The sequence below is a fragment of the Mesoplodon densirostris genome, chromosome 8 (genome assembly GCF_025265405.1).
Source record: "Mesoplodon densirostris isolate mMesDen1 chromosome 8, mMesDen1 primary haplotype, whole genome shotgun sequence".
Lineage (NCBI taxonomy): Eukaryota > Metazoa > Chordata > Mammalia > Artiodactyla > Ziphiidae > Mesoplodon > Mesoplodon densirostris.
The window spans coordinates 109,441,123-109,461,252 of NC_082668.1; the positions used below are offsets into that span (position 1 = coordinate 109,441,123).

General features: G+C 52.2%; 1 protein-coding gene across 5 annotated transcripts in view; it reads left to right on the top strand.

The window, feature by feature from the left end:
- The window catches only part of CLASP1 (cytoplasmic linker associated protein 1), a 269,568-nt gene that overhangs the window by 226,969 nt on the left and 22,469 nt on the right, over positions 1-20,130 (top strand). For all 5 annotated transcript variants that reach the window (XM_060106469.1, XM_060106471.1, XM_060106468.1 and 2 more), the window contains 4 exons: positions 5,558-5,708; positions 10,945-11,191; positions 13,493-13,683; positions 15,707-15,835. In XM_060106469.1, the coding sequence (XP_059962452.1) occupies positions 5,558-5,708; positions 10,945-11,191; positions 13,493-13,683; positions 15,707-15,835 (718 nt within the window). The remainder of the gene's footprint in view (positions 1-5,557; positions 5,709-10,944; positions 11,192-13,492; positions 13,684-15,706; positions 15,836-20,130) is intronic.

Consider the following 20,130-nt stretch of genomic DNA (forward strand, 5'->3'; position numbering starts at 1 on the left):
GAGGAGGCCTTTTGGCCCTTCTGTGCCACAGTGACTGCTCCCCTCCACGCCTTGTTTTCCTTATAAAATGGGGCCATCGCTGTCCTCAGGTGGAGACCACCTCTGGACCACTGCTCTCAGAACCGCCATGAGTGCCGGGACAGGCGCGCTGCTCTGTCGGGACCCTGGTCCTGTGGCCCCCACCCCGTGGCCTGGTGTCCCATTTGCGGTCAGCTCAGTTCACGCCCGTCCCGTGTCTCTGGGTCTGTTGAACTGCAGCAGCTGTTAGAACTCTGGCGGGGCCTTTGCACACCCAGGTCACTTAGGGACACCTGCCAGGTGAGGAGAGCCTGTGTTCTCAGGCGCACTTTAGTCCTTACATCAGGTCACGTGAGCATTGCCCCCTCTCGGAGCCGGCCTGTGGACCATGGCCCATCCCACCCCACCCCCAATGGTGCTGTTGTTTTTGCAGAAGGAAATACCCATCTGAGGCTCGTCCCGGTGGGGGAACGCATTGTCCCCTGCCTGAGTGATCTGGCTGGGTGGCACCTTCCCTGAGGCTTCCTGCTCTCGTCCCTTTGGTCCCATTTGAATTAAGGCCCATGAATCCTTCTTTGGTTCTTTCTGAAATAACCGATTGCATTATCTGCAAGTCCATCTGTGTTTTTTGCACGTAAGTGCTTGTAATTTCCTGTACACACACGCAGTCCTGTGGTTGTGATTGAAAAACATCAACTCGGGACTCAGCGTTGGTTCTTGCCCCCGAATGGTGCAGCATGACTCTGGGTCGAGCTTTGTCCGGGAGAGGGGCTCTAGGACACAGAGGATACTGCCGCCCTTGCCTGTCTTGTCTCTCTCTCTGACTCTCGTCTTCTGATCACCGCAGTCGGTTGTGGGGTTGCAGTGCCGACGGGTGGTCGAAGCAGCCAGCTCCCTTTCCTCAGCCTAGCTCCATCCCCACCGCTCCCTCCCACAAGACTCTCAGGCGCCCTTACTCTCCCAGGTAACGAGCTACCTGTTCCACTTCTCTGAGGTGTCACAATATTATTGCACTTCCAAGGTCGCCTCAGGTCTCTGGGGAAGCCTCTCCGCCGCCTCTGGCCGAGACCAGCAGGGCTAGAGCCTTGGTGAGAAGTGTGAGCAGGGGCGTGGCCTCGGCCAGACCTCTCGAGGACGCTCCTACGGTGCCCCCAGGAGAGGGCACCATTACATCAACTGGCCACATCCACCGACCTCTGCGGTTGCAGCGCTCGGCCCCTGGAAGGGGCTCGGGCGGTGTGTGCCGTCAGGGCCGCGACCGGGCGTGGTGTCCCCGGCCTTCTGCTCGACCACACAGGGCTGCTCCCTCCCAAACCTGATGTCCTCAGTCCCGCTGTCAGTGGTGTGGGCCAGTGTCCTTCCTGATGCCCCGTCCTGACGTCCCGCATGTGCTGATAGTCTGAGGACTCAGATCCAGAAAGGCAGCCCCGAGAGGTGCCCTCCCTGTGACATCCCATAAAGGGGGCCCAGCACCAGGCGGGAGAGCCGTGGGGTCCCCGCAGGCTTCTGGCCGAATGCGATAGTGCTTTACAGAGGAGGCTCCGTGGGCTCCTACGGATTCGTGTTTGAGGGTCTCTTAGGTGCTTTTTATAAAGGTCCAAAGATCAGAGGACGCCTTCCCTGGAGCCCTACTTTTACACGAGCAGAGGACGGAGCAGTCCAGCTGCCTCCGTGCTGTGTGAGATGAGTTTGCACCCTCTGTGATAGGACAAGAGTAAAGACAAAACAAAAAAAAGAAATCTGTTACTTTTGAATGCCTCAGAGATAGCCTTTGCACAGAAGATTCACATTCTTACTTTATGTCCTCAACACAGCGAGACTGTATGTAGTAAACAAGTCAGCTAAGTGGTTTTTTTTTTTTTTTTTTTTTTCCTTTTTGCGTTATGTGGGCCTCTCACTGTTGTGGCCTCTCCCGTTGCGGAGCACAGGCTCCGGACGCGCAGGCCCAGCGGCCATGGCTCATGGGCCCAGCCGCTCAGCGGCATATGGGATCCCCCCAGACCGGGGCACGAACCCGTATCCCCTGCATCGGCAGGCGGACCCTCAACCACTGCGCCACCAGGGAGGCCCAAGCTAAGTGTTTTAACAGCATCTTCCTTTGGAAACTCTCCCAGTTCTGAAAGTAGCTTCTAAAGTGTGCAGAGACTCCTGTGGTGACTGTCCAGATGCGCAGGTTGGGGCACGGGCACGTCGACAGTGAGACGGCTGTGTCCTCAATGTTAATAAAACATGCCACTGCATTTGTCTTAAAGGTTAGTCATGCCTCAGCGTATCAGACCGGGTGATTGACCGTCTCCCAGTACACTGACCTGTGTGCCTTACTGGGCACCAAGCTTCACCCACAGCCAGTCTTCCCATCCGGCCACTGAGACCACCCTCCAGAGGACATCTGTTCCCAGAATCACCTTTTACACGTGTGTACAATGCTACAGCTAACGCTTCACAAACAACTATAACTTCTATTAACTGTCGGAGGGAGAGAGAGTGGACCAGAGACCTTTACACTCAGAGGACGTATTGGTTACATAAAACTAAGAGGAAATCTGTATCTTTCTCTTTGCTCTTGGCCAAAACCCTATTGATTTCATGAGAAGGAACAATTATCCTCATTCCATACCTAGTATCTTTTCCCTACAAAATGGCAAAGAAGAAGCTCTCAGAAGGCACACTTCCTGTCTCCAGCTTTTCTTTCCTTGGCGACCTGACCTCACGCATCTCCCCGCCTGCGCTGTGCAGCCTTTCCGCAGGGTGAGGCCAGAGCCGCCTTCTGCCTCGGTATTGGGTGCCCTGGCCTGACCTCTGGTCAGTGAGTATTGACCGATTGAGCAACTCTTCCTAATCTAAAGAACCCTATGGAAACCTTTCTGGAGTCTAATCACAGTGTTTACAGACTCCTAGGACCTGGCCTTTAACCTAAGGGATTATACCTCCGAGCTAAAACGAGACAGAACGTGAGGGCTGGTGGCAGGTTGGGGTTCACCCAACCAGGTCTCTTCTAAGCAGAGCTGCTGCGTCCCCCTTGCTGTTCCCTTGTGTGTATTGCTTGTCGGGACCACATCACCTGTGATTCCCTGATGACGGCCTCCCCGGGAGTGTCCTTTTTCCCTATGAAGTGAGGGCTCACGGGTATTGATTGGAAAAAAACGCAAACGCCAGAACGTGAAATGGCGAGGAAAGCAACACTGTCTGCTTCCCTTTAGAGGAAAAGAATGCTCTCTCTCACCTGGAGCTCACAGTTTCCACTTCATACCAAGGAGATGCTTCAAAGCACAAGCTAGTGAGTCTAAAAGAAGTGTCCCCAATAGATTGTGCCTGGCCGTGCACATGTTCTCCTAAATTGGAAGTCTGAGTTGGTTTATTAATTGAAAGAGAGAAGGAGGAACAGTAACTGGCAGAATCCTTTATCTTCCTATTTTAAAAAGAGGCTGTTCTCATGCTAAAGTTATGTGAACCGAAATGAGGTATTTTAAGAAAGTTCAGGGTAGGAATAATGGGATGAACTACATGAAACCTAACATCTTCTGAAGCGACATGGAGAATAATATTGTGACATCCCTTAAAAGCTGAACGTCCCCCAGACTTCCTCCTGTCCATCCCTCCATCCTTCCTGTTTTGTTTTGTTTCCCTTTTGCATGGGCTGTGTTCCTCTTTTCGGTTGTTGTGATTAAAAGTATTTTCAGGCATCTTTTTACATCTCGTATACATATTTTTTGTTTAAGTCACATTCAGCCTTTATTTATGAAAAACGGTGTACTGGCCAGATGTATAAATGCCTTTGCTCACACATAAGCTGGTGCTGTGCTGTTCTAGAAGGGGCCGGGGAGGGGGGAGCGGTCAGGGGGCCCCAGTGCTCCCCGGTCACGCTTTCTTCACGCTAAAGGGGTATTGCCTCTTAGATAACGTTATGAACTTAGAAGGGGTTGAAATCTTGAATTCTGTTCAGGTTTTTGATTCTGCTTCCTGCCAGTGTCTACACGGAGTCTTAGCTGTAAACGTGTTGAGGCTCACATTTCTTTTTGTTTGATGGCCAGAGCCAGTCTTTGAGTTGGCGTGTGTTTTTGTGAGCTGTCCAAGTGCAGTTGGGGTGTCTGTGTTCTTTCATTCATCAGAAGAGAAGAATGGGTTCTACCTGGGCCAGATTTGCAACCTGGAGGTTGCAGGAGAGTGAATTCATCTCGCAGGGTGAATGAATTCAGATCTTGTACTCTCGCAGGACCCATCCGGCCTTAGAAAACACTCGGGGCATCAGCCTCCAGCCAGTAGAGGTCTGGCTACTCCAAGAGAGCACTGTTCAAATCTTATCTTGTTCATCTGCCCAAACCTTAAAAAAAAAAAAAAAAAAAAGTGTGTGTGTTGAGGGGGAGGTTGGTAAACATTATTTTTTTTTTAAGTTTTTAAGTTGGGGGGGTTGGGGGGGTTTCCCACCAGTGCGTGACTGGTTTCAGTTATTTCTCTTTGGAAGAACAGAAAGATCGGTCTTCTTTAGTCCTTAATAATGAATGTTGTTGAATGCTTACTTACATACAGCCAAGGATTCTTTTAATGTCCTTGGCAATTCTCAGTATAGCTCAGGACTGCCTGCAGATTAAATTAGACCAACTCATCCGAATTTTTCTTGAATACTTTCTTGGAGCAAGTGACATTTATTCTTTCTGAGGGAAGGTAATGGGTTTTGTTCTTAGGATCTTCTGTCTGTTTCAGTGTACGTTTCAAACATCTAAAGGTCACTTGTTGATACACTGCGTTACACCAGGAGGCCGTTGAGGATTTTTGCTTTACTCTGTGTTTTGCTATGCTAAATGTCTGAAAGGACAACAGTTGACGTCACTTTTCTGTAAGGGACAAATATTTCTTGCTCTTTAGAGTGCTTTTAGATATTCATCTGGAAGTGTGGCTCATCTTTATAAGATCTGCTTTCACTGTAAAACTCCCACTATCCGCATCTAGAAGAAGTTGGTTATTCAAGCAAATTCCTGGATTAGATGGTGTGAGAGGCTCTCAGGAGTCCGTTGGTGGATTTGACTTCGAGGCATTTTCTACTCTGGGGTTTTATTTCATAGGTTTCTGATACTGGTGAGCATAACCCAGCTTTCTGAGGTCATGCACTTTGCTCCTTTAAAATTTGTGTGTAATAACTAGCTTTCTTTTCATTTATTTGTACATTTGAGACCAGTAACAACCAAACTGCTTTTTTCCATCTTCAAGATACGACAGTTATTTTTCCACGTCCATTACCTTGTGCATCGTCACCAGTTGTCACTGTTTGAGTTCCCGCATTCTCGTGGTTCTTGTTGTTTCCCACTGGCTCTTATTGAGTGCTGGTGTCATGTGTTTGGGACCAGATCTGACAAGGAAGCTGTATAAATTCAATTGTCCAGTGGTGGTACTCTTAACAAAAGATGTCTTCCTCATCATTCCAAATCACCTAAAGAAACTATAATTATGTCTTACTCCGTAAATTATTAGAAGTCATTTTTACCCATACCTCAATGTGATGCATGTGCCTTAATTTAAGAAATAAAATGTTTTTGCTCTTTAGCATGCTGGACTATGATACCGAGAACCTGAACTCTGAAGAAATCTATAGTTCTTTGCGTGGAGTGACAGAAGCCATCGAAAAGTTTAGTTTTCGAAGCCAGGAGGATCTGAACGAGCCCATTAAAAGAGACGGCCGGAAGGACTGTGATGTCGTGAGTACCCGCAGGCTAACAGGGCCATTCATCAGTGAGGGGGCGGTCCCCACCCAGGCTGGTAGAGAGCTGTGTGTCCCTTAAGGGACAGTCCTGAACGCTGACCGCGGGGGTTACTGAACTCCAACATTATTTTTATCTCGTAGTTAGAATGGTATGATTTTAAGAGGCCCAAGGCAACTCTGCGAAATTGCAGCAGCCCTCAGCTCTCTTGGTGAAGAATGTTAAATGCCCTCTTTCTCAGCTGGCTTTCATTTATCCTGGACACGTTTTTGTTCCTCTGCTATGATAAAAACAGTGAGCCTGCGCCCGACGCCAGCGTGGCTCTCCGGGAGCTACAGCCTCCTGCAGAGGGGCAGAGGGGCGCAGGGCAGACGTGCAGAGGAGACGACGCCACCCTCTGAGCACGGAGGCCACGAGGTCACCAGGCACTTGTCGGGTCAAGGAGGAGGTTGTCGTCTGAGAGGGGCCTGTGAGAAGGCAGAGGGTGGGCGTGCCCTGGTGTCGGGGAGGCCCTGGGAAGAGAGGGGCGCTCACACCAGGGGGTGCACAGCCACCGTGCAGACTACTCGGGGGTCCCTGAAGAATCTGAAGGATTTTTAACCAGGGAAGTGGCATGGTCCCACGCACGTCTGAGGAGGGTCGCTGTCACTCTGCGACGGGGGTGACCCCGGAGGGAGCTGGGTCGGGTAGCGCGCCAGCAGAAGCAGGAGAGCCGGGGTGTCCGGCAGGGACTGTTGAGGAAGTGCCGCTGCACCTCAGTGAGGCGATGTCAGGGGGACAAGAGGCGACGGGGACCCCTGTGGAGCACAGTGAGACATCCAAGCAGACACGGCCACGGGCCTTCGGGTACGCCAGCCTGGAGTTGAGGCTGGCGACTTGGGCTGCAGGTGGAGGTTTGAGAGACACTGACTAGATGCTTGATGGTAACTAAAGAAAAGTAAGTGAAATCAGCCAAGTGGAGGTAAGGGCCAAATCCTCAGGAGCATCACCGCGAAGGGAAAACAGGCAGCAGAAGCGGGGTCAGCGGAGTCAAGAAGTACTAGAGATCAGAGGAGAGTGCGGCGTCCTGGAACCTGAGGGGGCTTTCGGGAAGGACGTTCCAGCCAAAGGGGTCTCGAGTCAGATGTGGGCTGAAAGGGCTCCACTGGGTCTTTTTTTGACTGTCTGCATTAAATAGTCTATTTTAATCTAGAATATTTAAACCACACAGTTACTCACTGGTGTTTGGCTGTAGGACCAAGGCCTTTTCTTTGGGATTGGGCCCCCGTCTGGACTTCCGTCTTCTTTTTCTTAAATAGCTTTTAGACCTAATCACAGTCTGCGGTTTCCAGGGTTAGTTTCTCCAGGAGCCCATTGGGTGTTGTGAGCAGAGCTGGGAGTGGACACGAGGTCACGGTGGGCCGAGGGCCGACTTGAGCACAGGCCTGGAGCGAGGAGGGGCCGACGGCGGGTGTGCAGTGGGAGAGACCCGGCCCGTGTGGACAGAAAGGTGTTGGCTCTGCAGTGGGGGCAGTGGGCGATTCATGGACACGGGTCCTTAAGGACGTGGGGAGGTGGTGAGACGGGGGCCCTGGGGGAGCAGGTTGGCCTTAGCCAGGAAGGAGGGGAGCAGGCCTGTGGGAGCAGGAATTGGAGGGTGTCCACGCTGGCAGCTCTGCTGTCCACGGGCAGCGTTGTGCTGAGGAGACGGGAAAGGCTGCTGAAGTGCATGCGAGGAACTTGGGGTTGGGTGTGGTTCTGATCAGGGAAACAGAAGTCCTGCCAGGAACAGCAGAGGCCCCAGGAGAAGCTGGATGACGGAGGTATATAGCCAGCATGTAAAGAAAAGAAGGAAGAGAAGACATCTTTAGAGAGAGCCGCCATTAACACGTTGGTGTGCAGCTTTCTATTCCCCTAGGTGTACCTGTACATGTCTGTGTGTGTAGGGGTGTATGGAGCGTGTTCTTTAAGGTAAAGGTGACTTCATAGGGTGCCTCCTGTTTGGTGTAGTCTTTCCTGTGCCTTCTTGTGGCTGGATGATAGTTCAGCGTAAGGATATGTGCCATCGTCATGTCCTATTTGGGGACGTTTAAGTTGTTTCCAACTTCTCAAAGTATGAAAAAACACCGTGCCAGATGTTGAAAGGAGTGGGGGGAAGGTGGAGAGAGCAGGCCCGCACCAGGATGGGGAAGCGGGGGGCCGGGAGGAGCTGCGGGACTTGCAGGGGGTGGTAAATGGGGCGCTGATGGGTCTCGGCTCAGAGGGGCGGGGAGAGGAAAAGGAAGAGTTGAGGAAGTCCAAAGTCGGCATCTTCACCACTCGTCACCAAATGTTAGCTAAGAAGCCGCTATAAAACTGCACTAAGTGTGGAAGAGTCAGGCACCAGCATCTCTCTGCTCAGCCTTGACCAGCGGGCCCAGTCTGGTCAGACAGAGTCCGTCAGGGCGCAGGTTACATCCAAGGGGAAGGTGGGTCACACAGGCAGAGACGGACACAAACGCGTGCACGTCCAGCCTTCCGGGCAGTTACAGAAATCCCACAGGCAGATTCTGAGGTTCCGTTTCTTTGTTTCAAGTAGAAATTAGAGCACTTGATGCCAGAAGGGACATCAGGAACGAGTGTCGTACTGATGGCCTGGAAAATTGATGCGGCTCTTTTGGAGCTTCGTGAAAAGTCGTATTCAGCAAAAGCGATTTTAAGCTTCATATCCTTTATCCAAAAATCTAACTTTTGGCAATCTGCGCCGAATAGCAAGCTTGACCAAAGGAAAGAAAGACATTATTTACACAAAATAGCTTATTTCAGCATTATTTATAATAGCAAGAAACAAAAACATTAAGGAAAACACAGAAGGGGAAGCATGCAGTAAATCTTATTAAAACACAAGAGATAGTGGTGTGATTAAACATTATGGCTGCAAAATTTTTATTTACGTGGGACATGCTGATCCTTTGAGGAAAGCAAAATATATGCTGTTCTGCGCACTGTGATTCCCACTCTATAAAATCTGCATGCAGACAAAGACTGGGATAATAGAATATACCAAGTTAAGAAAGTACAATTTTGTTGTTAAAAGTGATGAGTATTAGGAGTTTAGTTTTCTTTTTTTAAATAAATTATTTTATTTTATTTATTTTTGGCTGCATTGGGTTTTCGCTGCTGCATGGGGCTTTCTCTAGTTGCGGCGAGCGGGGGCTCCTCCTGGTTGCGGTGCACAGGCTTCTTCTCACTGTGGTGGCTTCTCTTGTTGCGGAGCACGGGCTCTAGGAACAAGGGCTTCAGTAATTGTGGCTCACGGGCCCTAGAGCGCAGGCTCAGTAGTCGTGGCACGTGAGCTCGGTAGCTGTGGCTTGTGGGCTCTAGAGCGCAGGCTCAGTATTTGTGGCACACGGGCTTAGTTGCTCCGTGGCATCTGGGGTCTTCCTGGACCAGGGCTCGGACCCACGTCTCCTGCACTGGCAGGCGAATTCTTAACCACTGTGCCACCAGGGAAGCCCTAGCTTTCTTTTTTGAATGTCTGAAGTTATTAAACCCTTTCTCCTTTTATAAATAATCTTTTCATTATATTAATCATTTATGTTTTACTTTTAGAAGAGAGTTACAAAGAGAAAAAAATTAAAATAATCCATGAATCATCTTATACTGAGAGAAAACCCCTGTTAAGTCTCATTTGGTTCATGTCTGTACACATATTATATATTCTTTTATATCCTAACAGTTATATTAGGACAAAATCTTCTGGGTGGGATGTGTAAGAACCAAACGCATCCCAGCAGTTCCACTAGGTGTATATCCAAAGGAATTGAAAGAAGGGACTTGAACATATATTTGTGCACCAGTGTTCAGAGCGGTGTTAGGCACAGTAGCCCAGAAGTGGAAGCAGCCCAAGTGTCCATCAACAAATAAATGGATAAACAAAACGTAATACGCACAGGCAATAGAATATTATTCAGCCATAAAAAGGAATGTAATACTGACACATGTTACAACATGAGTGGACCTTGAAAACATTATGCTAAGTGAAATAAGCCAGACGCAGAAAGACAAACACTGTGTGATTCCACTTATATGAGGTCCCTAGAGCAGTCAAATTCATAGAGACAGAAAGTAGAACAGAGGTTACCAGAGCTGGAAGGGGCAGGGAGTTATTATTTAATAGGTACAGAGTTTCAGTTGGGGAAGATGAAAAGGTTCTGCCCAAAACATAACGTAGTGGTAATGGTTACACCACATTGTGAACAGATTTAATGTCACTGGATTATACGTGTATGAATTACATGATTGAATTTTAACATACATATATAAAACTATAATAAAAACCGCACAGAGGCATAAGCGAGGGTGACAGTGGAGCACCTTGTCAGCAGCACAAGTAAAAAGTGCCACACGGCTCACCAGGGTGGTCTGGCTGCCTGGAAATGGTTCCCCCACTGTCCTGTAGTCACGCGTCTGAGATGAGGAAAGTGACCGTTTTGCTCCGTTCCCTGTAAAGGGAGCCAGATAGGCCAGTGTGCGCAGAAGAAAGGACCTCGGGGAGAGAAGGAGGTCAGAAACATGACACGAGGGCCAGGGGCCCAGAGGTTTAACTAGTTGAAGACAAAACTCAGTGCATATCAGGAAAGACATTTTCAGACAATATTAAAGACCTGTTCTTTGACCAGTGTAAAGACCAGCTCTGAGAGTCAGAAATCCCCAAAGGAAAAGCCATCTGCCTGGGGGATGTCAAGTTCTCCATAGTGAGACGTTTCACCACTTGAGGGGAATATAGCAGGGGACTCTGGGTGGTGGGACCACTGTAGGTCTCGAGAGGGTCATCGGGGGAGCATTTGTCCATGGCGTTGTGTCAGGGTGTCAGTGAGAAAACCCGTCCTGTCGGTGGTGAAGGCAGTTGGCTGGGGTGTGGGCACCTGAGGTTCCTGGGGAACTGGGGGTGCCAGGTGTGCAGGCTGCCTTCTCAGGGGCTCCTCAGAATTTCCTGTCACTAATCTGTCAAAAATGAGTCAAATTAGTCAGCAAAGTAAAACAGACATTCCTTGTAAACTAATGAATGAATAGGTGAGAACATCAGCGTGTTCTGTCTCCTCTGAGGTAGCTTATGAGCTAGGTGTTTACAGATGCAGACACTAACAACCGTCCTTTGGTCAGTGGCCAGACTTCAAGTGAGAAATCTCTGGGTCTCCTAATAATTCTGAAGATTTAAAGGAAACGTTTGAGACAAGCCCTGAAAAGGAACTGACAGTGTGCTGTGCCCCAGGTGTCCCGCGACGGTGGCATCACCTCCCCCGCCACCGAGGGCCGGGGCGGCAGCGACGCAGTGGAAGGCGGCCGGACGGCTCTGGACAACAAGACCTCCCTCCTCAACACCCAGCCCCCGCGCGCCTTCCCGGGGCCACGGGCGCGGGACTACAGCCCCTACCCCTACTCGGACACCATCAGCACCTACGACAAGACGGCCCTGAAGGAGGCCGTGTTCGACGACGACATGGAGCAGCTACGAGACGGTCTGTCTCTCCCGGTGCCCCTCCCCCCCACCCCCACCCCCACCCAGGGCAGCTCCGGGCACGCGAGGGTGGACGCGGGGCCTGCTCTGCTCAGTCGTCCGTGCGCCTGGGCGCAGGGGCACACAGAGGACCCACGGGGAAGGCCTTGCGTGGAACCACGACCCGGGCAGGGGTGAGCGCGGGGCGTGGGCAGTGAGACGCCCAGGTGCAGCCTCTGGTGTGTGCTTTTCCGTCCCGCGCTGTGGCCGGGAGGCCCAGAGCCCTGTTGGGTGACTTCCCGCTACTCTCTCAGCAGCATTTGGGCCACGTCTCCCGAGCTGCTTATGTCACCTTCGGTCGTGTAGGTGGGGAGGGGATCTAACCTGCCCTGGGCACCTGTGTGGCGTGTGCTGGCTGCTGAGACACAGGGATCATTCCCATCCTACGGGTTAGGAAGCTGAGGTCCAGAAAGGTGAAGTTACTGCCCCAAGTATAATAGCACACTTGATATGGAGCAGAACTGGTCTGGGTTTTTTTCTGACTCTTGTGTTAAGACCAGCGTCCATTACTGAGTAACAAGTGAGTGAGTACATATTGCTATGAAGTAGTTTTATCTGGAGGTTATTTTTTTCTCTTTTCACCTCACTGGCGTGTTCATGTGTTTTGGTTTATTTCAACTTAATAATTAATTTTAAAAATCTTATGTATGTATACTTTGTTTCCAAGCCTGCTCTTTTATGTTGTTTTCAATTTTGAATGAAGAATTAGATTAGAACCTTAACTCAGAATTCTAAGCAGTTAACACTCAGTGAAGGCCTCCTGTGTGTCACGAAGGTTGTGGCTTGCCAGGGCTGGCTGTGCAGGGAAACGAGACACAGCCCCCGGCCCCAGAGTGCAAGGCCCATCAGGGGAAACAGGCTCGTCGTGGTGGCAGGCGTAGGGGCGAAGGCCATGTTAGCAGTGGCTGCTGGATCCAGGGGACACGAAAGGAAGAAAACTGCGCTCTCGGTGGATCAGGCAGTGATGGGACCCTAAGACAGAAGGGAAGGCCTTCCACGGTCTGAAAGCGCAAGTAGCTTCAGGGGCTTGAGAGTGTGACCCCTTGGCTGTTGATTGCTACTTGCCAGTGGGGAGCAGGTCGGTCTGTACCCAGCCATCCGTCTGCTGGGCAGGAGGCTGGTGGTGGAGGGTTGACTTGGACTTGAGCTGCCCAGGAGTTGTGGACCATTGCCTTTCTTTGCTCATAGAGCTGGCACAGCGTTTAACTTACCCAGTTGTTGGTCTTGTTTAAGACAGACTGGAGATTGGGATGTTGGCTGTAATTTATCCACCAACCATATGCTAAAAGGCTTAAAGGAAAAGGTGGGATGGCAGGGGCGGAGATGAGAGGGTTCTTGAAGACGTCAACTTTCTGATTCTTAGAAGCTAAAGAAATACGTGAGGACAAATTTAGGGTCCTAATGATTTGTCTTTGTTTTTTCATCCTTTCTACTTAAAGTGAATATTCAGAGTTGAGGTCTCTTAAAACAGGGGTCCCCACCCCCCGGGCCGTGGACCGGTACCAGTCCGTGGCCTGTTAGGAACCGGGCTGCACAGCAGGAGGTGAGCGGCGGGCGGGCGAGCGAAGCTGCATCTGCTCCCCAGCGCTCACGTCACCGCCTGGACCACCCCCCACCCCCAGCCCCGGTCCGGGGAAAATTGTCTTCCACGAAACCGGTCCCCGGTGCGAAAAGGTTGGGGACCGCTGTCTTAAAAGAACATGGAAAGAGAAAGGATATGCCCCCTCTGCCATATAAACCACACCCAAGTCCCCACGAGCAGTTACGCTACGTGATGTTGGCAGGCCTGGCGGTCTATGAATGGACAGTCCGTGGGTAGCCTAGACACCGCGATCCGTGTTTGTTTACACTCTGGACGCTCAAGAAGGGAATGGGGATGAGTGGGTCAGACACGGTGGTGGAGGGCCTGGAGGAAACTGTGCCCAGTGGGTCCAAGAGTAGTGAGGGTGTTCCTGGCAGGGCCTGGCTGAGGATGGTTGCAGGAAGCAGAGTTGGGAAGAAGACGATGCAGGAGGGGCTTTGCGGGGGGTTCCTCCGCTTTGTCTGAAATAGGAGGGAAGGAGGCCGGTCAGGTCGGGAAGGGCGCTGCGTGTTGGTCCCGGAGCACTAGACACCTGTTCTCACCGTTTTCACAGTTAGCCTGGCGAGGTGACCTGCTGGGGATGTGACGTGAGGCCGGCGCCCAGCACGGGCCGCGGGCCAGTGGGGACCTCCTGGAGTCAGGAGGGCGGGGGTGCTGAGCATCTGTCTTGTGTCCCCCAAGTGCCCATTGACCACTCGGACCTGGTGGCGGACCTCCTGAAAGAGCTGTCCAACCACAACGAGCGGGTGGAGGAGCGCAAGGGCGCCCTGCTGGAGCTGCTCAAGATCGCGCGCGAGGACAGCCTGGGTGTCTGGGAGGAGCACTTCAAGACTGTCCTGCTACTGCTGCTGGAGACGCTGGGGGACAAGGATGTGAGCGGCCCCCCTCCCTCCCCTCGCCCTCGCCCTCTCCCTCCCTCCCCTCTCTCTCCCTCCCTTTCCCTCCCCTTTCCCCCTCCCTCCCCTCTTCCCCTCCCCTCCCTCCCCCTCCCCCTCCCCTCCCTCCTCCTCCCCTCTCTCCCCTCCCCCTCCCCTCCCCTCTCCCCCTCCCCTCTCTCCCCTCCGCCTCCCCTCTCTCCCCTCCCCCTCCCCTCCCCTCTCCCCCTCCCCTCCCCCTCCCTCCCCTCTCTCTCCCTCCCTTTCCCTCCCCTTTCCCCCTCCCTCCCCTCTTCCCCTCTCCCTCCCCTTCCCTCCCCTCCCTCCCCTTCCCTCCCCTCTCCCCCTCCCTCCCCTTCCCTCCCCTCTCCCCCTCCCCTCCCCCTCCCCTCCTGGGTGGCCAGGCCTGGGCCCAAGGCTCCCCTCCACTCCTGTGCTGTGCTTCCTGTTGGCACCAAGACGGCTTTCAGGTTTTCTGGACCCAGTCAGTTAGCGGAGACAGGCCCCACCCTGGCCTCCACACAGGTTTTTCTGTAATTGGGTTTGTAGTCGTTGAGGGAGATGTGCTCCCTCTTTGGTCCCTTTCACAAAATTCCTTAAGACTTGCTAGTGTAGAATGTGGCTTGTTTTTTTACAATGGGGTTTTCTTCCTTAGGAGTTTTATTTATGCTTCACGTGCAGTTGAGAAATCAGAGGCTCATTTTTGGAAGACCATACTAAACCCTAGTAAATGCGCCTTCCCTGGGGCTCTGTGTTGGTTTACCCCTGCATTGTTAACAGTTCCAGCAACAGATCCCAGAAGTAGAGATCATTACTGTTTTCTGTTATCGGCCATTATTATTTTTAAAGTAGAAAGCCGTCTCCACGCGGTGACACTTGAATGTGACTCTTCAAGGGGTGAGCACCCTGATCAGAGGCCCACCTCCCCGCCACCCGCTGTGCGGCCACTCCCTTGTGTGTGTGGCAGCAGGTATAAATGTTAGGACGTCCCTGGATTAAAGTCTAGAAGTAAAACGCCATCTCTGTGCTCCGGGCTTCGTGTAGGTCAGCAGAAGCACAAGTACAGTAAGTGTGGTGAACAGCTCAAGGGGTAGGACCAGACGGATTTCAAGGAGGTTGGGCACGGCCCAGGGCAGAGGTCATGCCCAGGTCACGTTGATGGTGATCTTAATGGAAGACAGGTGAGCAGAGGCTGGCAGATGTCATGGTGACTCCAGTTGCTGTCTGGTGCTTAGGGACGCATGGTTTGGTGTGGGGTGAATCAAGGTAGAAGAACAGCGATGAAAGATCTGTATTCGCTTTTCTTAAGACAAAGTACCTGTCGGCGCCTGAAGCGCTTCTAGTGGTTGGCTTTGTCAGGAGGAGAAACGATGTCATGGAGAGGGCAGGGGATGGTGTGTGAGCCTGTGGCTGGTGCAGGTGAGTGGCAGAGAACCAGGACGTTCTGTTTGGTGTAAACCCCGTTCTCTGTTGTTGAGATTAGGAGTCTCTTTGGAATGGCTTTCCTGCAGACGCATGATTCGGGCCTCAAGCAGCTGGAGTTCTGTACACGTTCCCCTCCCCCATGACCTGCTCACGTAGAAGGTCAGGAATATCGGCAGGTCTCCCACTGTCCTGAGCGAGTCCACTGTCTGGCAGGTCGTGTCGATGAAACGTGTAGGTGCCCTTTACCTGTCCTTTTACATAGTTTACAGATACACACCTGAGCCTCAGGAAATCTGGAGCCGCCCCCGGGAGACTCATAGTGAACTTACCAGCCATCCTCATTTGGTCTCGTTCAGGAAGCCTTCCTGGGGTCCCTCTCAGGTGCCGGGTCCCGGGATGTCCCCACAGGCACAGTGCCCACCCTTGTGGAGCCGGCCATCTGGGAGCCTCCGTCCAGGAAGCCTGGCGTCCGTGTCGCGGTGCCTGCAGGGCGCCAGGGATCCAGGCCTGGGAGCCGGTCTCGGGGCCCCGCTGGCCGTGTGTGCAGAGAGGCGCCGCGTGGCGTTTGCTGATGTCCGTCTCTCCTCTGCCCCAGCACTCCATCCGCGCGCTGGCACTCAGGGTGCTGCGGGAGACCTTGAGAAGCCAGCCAGCGAGGTTTAAACACTACGCGGAGCTGACGATCATGAAGACGCTGGAAGCCCACAAAGACTCCCACAAGGAGGTGAGCCAGCCTCCAGCGCACAGCCCTGCCACCGCGGGGTCTGAGCGGCGCTGCGGGCCCGGCGCCCCGCAGGGCCCCGGCGGCAGGGCTCTGCGAGCCTCGTCCGGGCGGGTCTGCCCTTTCCCCTGCGGTCAGGGTGGGGATAGAGACACGCGAGCCTCGCCTTGGGCCCTCGGCCAGGCTCCCTCACCCACAGGGCCCCGCTCTCCTCGGGGGGCTGTCACCCCACGCCACCCACGGGAGAGCTAGGTGAGGCCGGCGCGTGCAGGCGGGCTACCCCCGCGGGCTCGCAGGACTGGACGCGGCCCGCCCGCTCTGCGGGCTCCGGACGCATTAGCATCCGACGCATGAGGCATCCGGACGCATGAGGCATCCGCACTTTCCTCGGGCTCCCGTCACGGGGTAGGGAGGGCGCGGTTCTGGGCCCGACGCGTGTGCACGTAGAGGACAGTCCGTGCATCCTCGTCCAGTCGCTTGCTGGGCTGTCCGGGATCTGACATCCGCAGTCCTCTGCGTATCGAGAGCTGGGGGGCGGGGTGGGTGGAGCGTCCTAAAGGGAGATGGTTTCAGGGACACCTGCCAGTGGAAGGCACTGTGGCAAACAACCGTCTAGTTCCAGGTTTGGAAAACTTAACTTGGCGAAACGGTGGGTTCGACCCCGAAGTTGAGACCTAAGCGCGTGTCAGTTCAGTCTTTAGGCTCCCGTGTGACTCCCGCGAGCACAGCCGTGCATTAAAGGAACTGTGATTAGAGCTGTCCTTCTCTTCACAGCGAGAATCGGACCCCGAATCATGGCTTTTTCCTCTGTTCAGCAGTTACGTGGCTACTGAACAGAGACCGGTCTGGCCCCCTCAGGTTCCCACCACAGCTGCAGGCTTAGCGAGGCTGAGGGCGTCCCTCTGGCCGGGCATCTCTCCACCCAGCAGCCCTAGTGCCACACAGGTGCACGAGTGATGGGTGTGTGTGCAAACCACTCACTCACACTTCCGGGATCCAGCTCGGTTGCCTGATGGCGACAGCACCCACTCGTGTTCGAGCAAAACGCTCTCCACTTCACATAACTCATTTGAAAAATGTGAGCACCAGGTAAGCTAACAGTAGTCACCGTCATTATTCCCAGGTGAGGAAGAGGGCCCAGGAGGTCCCATCCTTTGTCAGGTGATGCACACGTGGCAGTTCCTGGCAGAACCAAGATGTGAACCAGGTCGTGTGTCTTTTAAGGGGCAACTGGTCTGGTCTGTGCTCTTTTTTTTTTTTTAACCACGATAGCTTCTCCTTAATGAGAATACACGATGAAAAAAACGACATGACACGGGTGTTCTGTTGCATTCGTACGATGTCAGTTGTTTTCAGAGGGGAGGACATATTAAGACTGTGACACGGAGGTGAAACAGAGCTACCTGCATGGTGTGGCGGCCACTAGCCGTCCCCTTGGCAGATGTCTGTCTTTACAGTGGCCGTGCTGATCGTAACCTCCAGGACTTGGACGGTGGACCTGGAGAAGCATACGTGACCAGAAGCTGCTCTTTACTGTTTACGTGAGGGATCTTGTGGTTTTCCCCTGCAAAGCGAGAGACTGAGGAGAGAACGTGCGTAGCTTTGAAGGCCTTTAGGTTGCGTAAGGGGCACAAGCAGAAAATACCTGCTGCTTAAAGCAAGCGTAGCAGCACTCGGTTGCTGTGGAATTCTTGTAACCCAAGGGTCTCCACGCTGCGCTCACTGATTTCCTGATAGGCAGGTGGCGGAAACACTGTGTTCTGAAATGAGTGCGGTCACTGGCAGGCCTCCCCTGCTTTGCACGCTTTCGGACTCACCTTGACTTGGTGCCCTTGTCGTTTTCCTTATGAAACGTCACACTGTCACTTTGCCGGAAGCTTCTAACTTGGGCACCTGTATGTTTTGGTGTTAGGTATCGTTTTTGTTTTTCTTTTCCTTTAAAATTCTTCTATGGGGTCTTTCTCTGGCTTTGCCAATCCGCTTTTGGTTTTAGGCCGGATAGTTAGACACACAGGGTCTGTCTGGTAGCCATCCTGCTGGCACATCCCACACAGTATGTCTCTGGTTGCTACGTTTTCTCGTCGGCACATTCACACATCATCCCCACATTTATTGACTGGAAAGGAGCCGAAGTGTTTCTAGACCTGGTTACTAGTCAGACAGGGGCCAGTCTCTCTTCCCATCTAATTGGCACTCCCAAAGTGTGCCCCTCCCGGCGACAGCTCTGGGAACTCTCCTCCTCGTTACAGCTAGTTGGTTTGGTGTCCACAGGCAAAACCCAGGCTTCGGCAGATGAAGGAGGTGGACCGGCAGGTGGACACAGAGCGGCTGTGACAGCCCTTGTCACCAGGGATGTCCTTCCTTGGCCGCTGTGGCTGGGGCCCCGCCAGTGTGCGCACTGTAATTCTGGCCGCGGGGCTGTAGCCATGAAGCATGTCTTGAAATGCAGTTTCTATAAGTTGAAAGGTGTCCTAAGGCCCTTAGGGGAGATGCATAAAGCAGGGCTGAGGATAAGATGGCTTGTTTGTCACCCAATAAGCCAGGGACTGTGTTCCCAGGGTCTTTAACAGGAGCTGTGAGTGCAAAACACTGTTGTCACACGCTGAAACGTGCCAGGCACTAAATCTGTCTCAGGCATCGTTCATCATAAGCTAACGGAAATGTTTTACAGTGAGCAAGATAGAGGATTCGGGCACCGCTTTAGAGTTTTTATTTAAAAAGTTGGTATTGGGAATTCCCTGGTGGTCCAGTGGTTCGGACTCAGCGCTTTCACTGCCGAGGGCCTGGGTTCGATCCCTGGTCGGGGAACTAAGATCCCACAAACCTCGCAGCGTGGCCCAAAAAGTAAATAAATAAATAATTAAAAGTTGGTGTTTGTCAGGTTAGACAGTCTTCATACTTCCTATTTGAATAAGTAAATCTCTTTCATTGTCTAGCTCCTTATTTTTATCTTTTTAGTAAATAAAATTTGCTATTGAGTTTCAGTAGCTCGTTAATGAAGTTACTATGGTATACCATAGTGTTAGCTTTTAGCAAACATCGGAGGGGGCGAAGACCTTGATGGTGACCTTTTAAAATCTTACGCCCCCTTTCTGTTTTTCAAGAAACAACTTTATTAACGTTAGCACTTCTTATCTGAGAACTTGAAATCCGTTTGCTGGGGCTGGTACAGAATCTCTCCTTCAATGATTACGAGAAGATTTAGGGCTAAGAAGAGCACTGATACTTCGCATGCGATTCTGGGGTCAGTGGGAGGGCAAATCTAGAGGGGGAAAGCCTGGTTTTCGGTCCAGCATCCGACCTCCATGGAAGCATGCTTCTAACACCGTCAGGCACTGTACCAGTATTGCTACGTAAAGCCGTCTTCGGACATCCGTACCGTCTCAGAGGCACTCGTTTCAGTAGCTGCTGCTCCCAGGCACTGCGGCTTACACGTGGTACCCAGAGTGCTGGGGTCCTTACTCGACGTTCTGTTTAAACTTGAGAGAAGCACCAACTCTGTTTCTTTGAAGATGTTCTATACTTGAGACTTTTTGCTGACCTCGGCCACGTTAATGAATATTCCATTACATTTTCCTGTTAAAAAGAGGAAAATATCAGCTTCGTTTTATGTCACTCCAGGGGGTCACCAGACATTTCTTGCCCCACAGCAGTCTTGGTGTTTAAGGCATCAGAATCCAGCCTCAGGTGGTTTGGCTTGTTTGGGGAAGTTTGAGTCTCAGGTAAATATGAAGCAACCACTGTTATGTCTCCCGGGGTTTTATTTTGAAATCATTTCTAATTAGTTTTATGATTGCAAGGAATTAAAAAAGCAAAGCCAGACTAAATTTATTATTTTTTTAATTAATTAATTTTATTTATTTATTTTTTTGCGGTACGCGGGCCTCTCACTGTTGTGGCCTCTCCAGTTGTGGAGCACAGGCTCCGGACGCGCAGGCCCAGCGGCCATGGTTCACGGGCCCAGCCGCTCCATGGCATGTGGGATCTTCCCGGACCGGGGCACGAACCCGTGTCCCCTGCATCGGCAGGCGGACTCTCAACCACTGCGCCACCAGGGAAGCCCTAAATTTATTTTTAAAATAGAACTTTTGGGGGACCTCTTGGCAAATATCACAGCCTGAGCAAAGCAGCGGTGTGTCAGAGAGAAAGCACTTCAGCGAGCTGATGTGCTTCAAATACCAATTAAAATCACTCTCTGACCATGGCTCAACCAGGCCCCCTGCATCTGGAGTGGCCCTGAGAAGCCTCTCGGGGCAGCGGCCGTGTGTCAATGGGTTCTGAAGAACAGTGCATTGTGT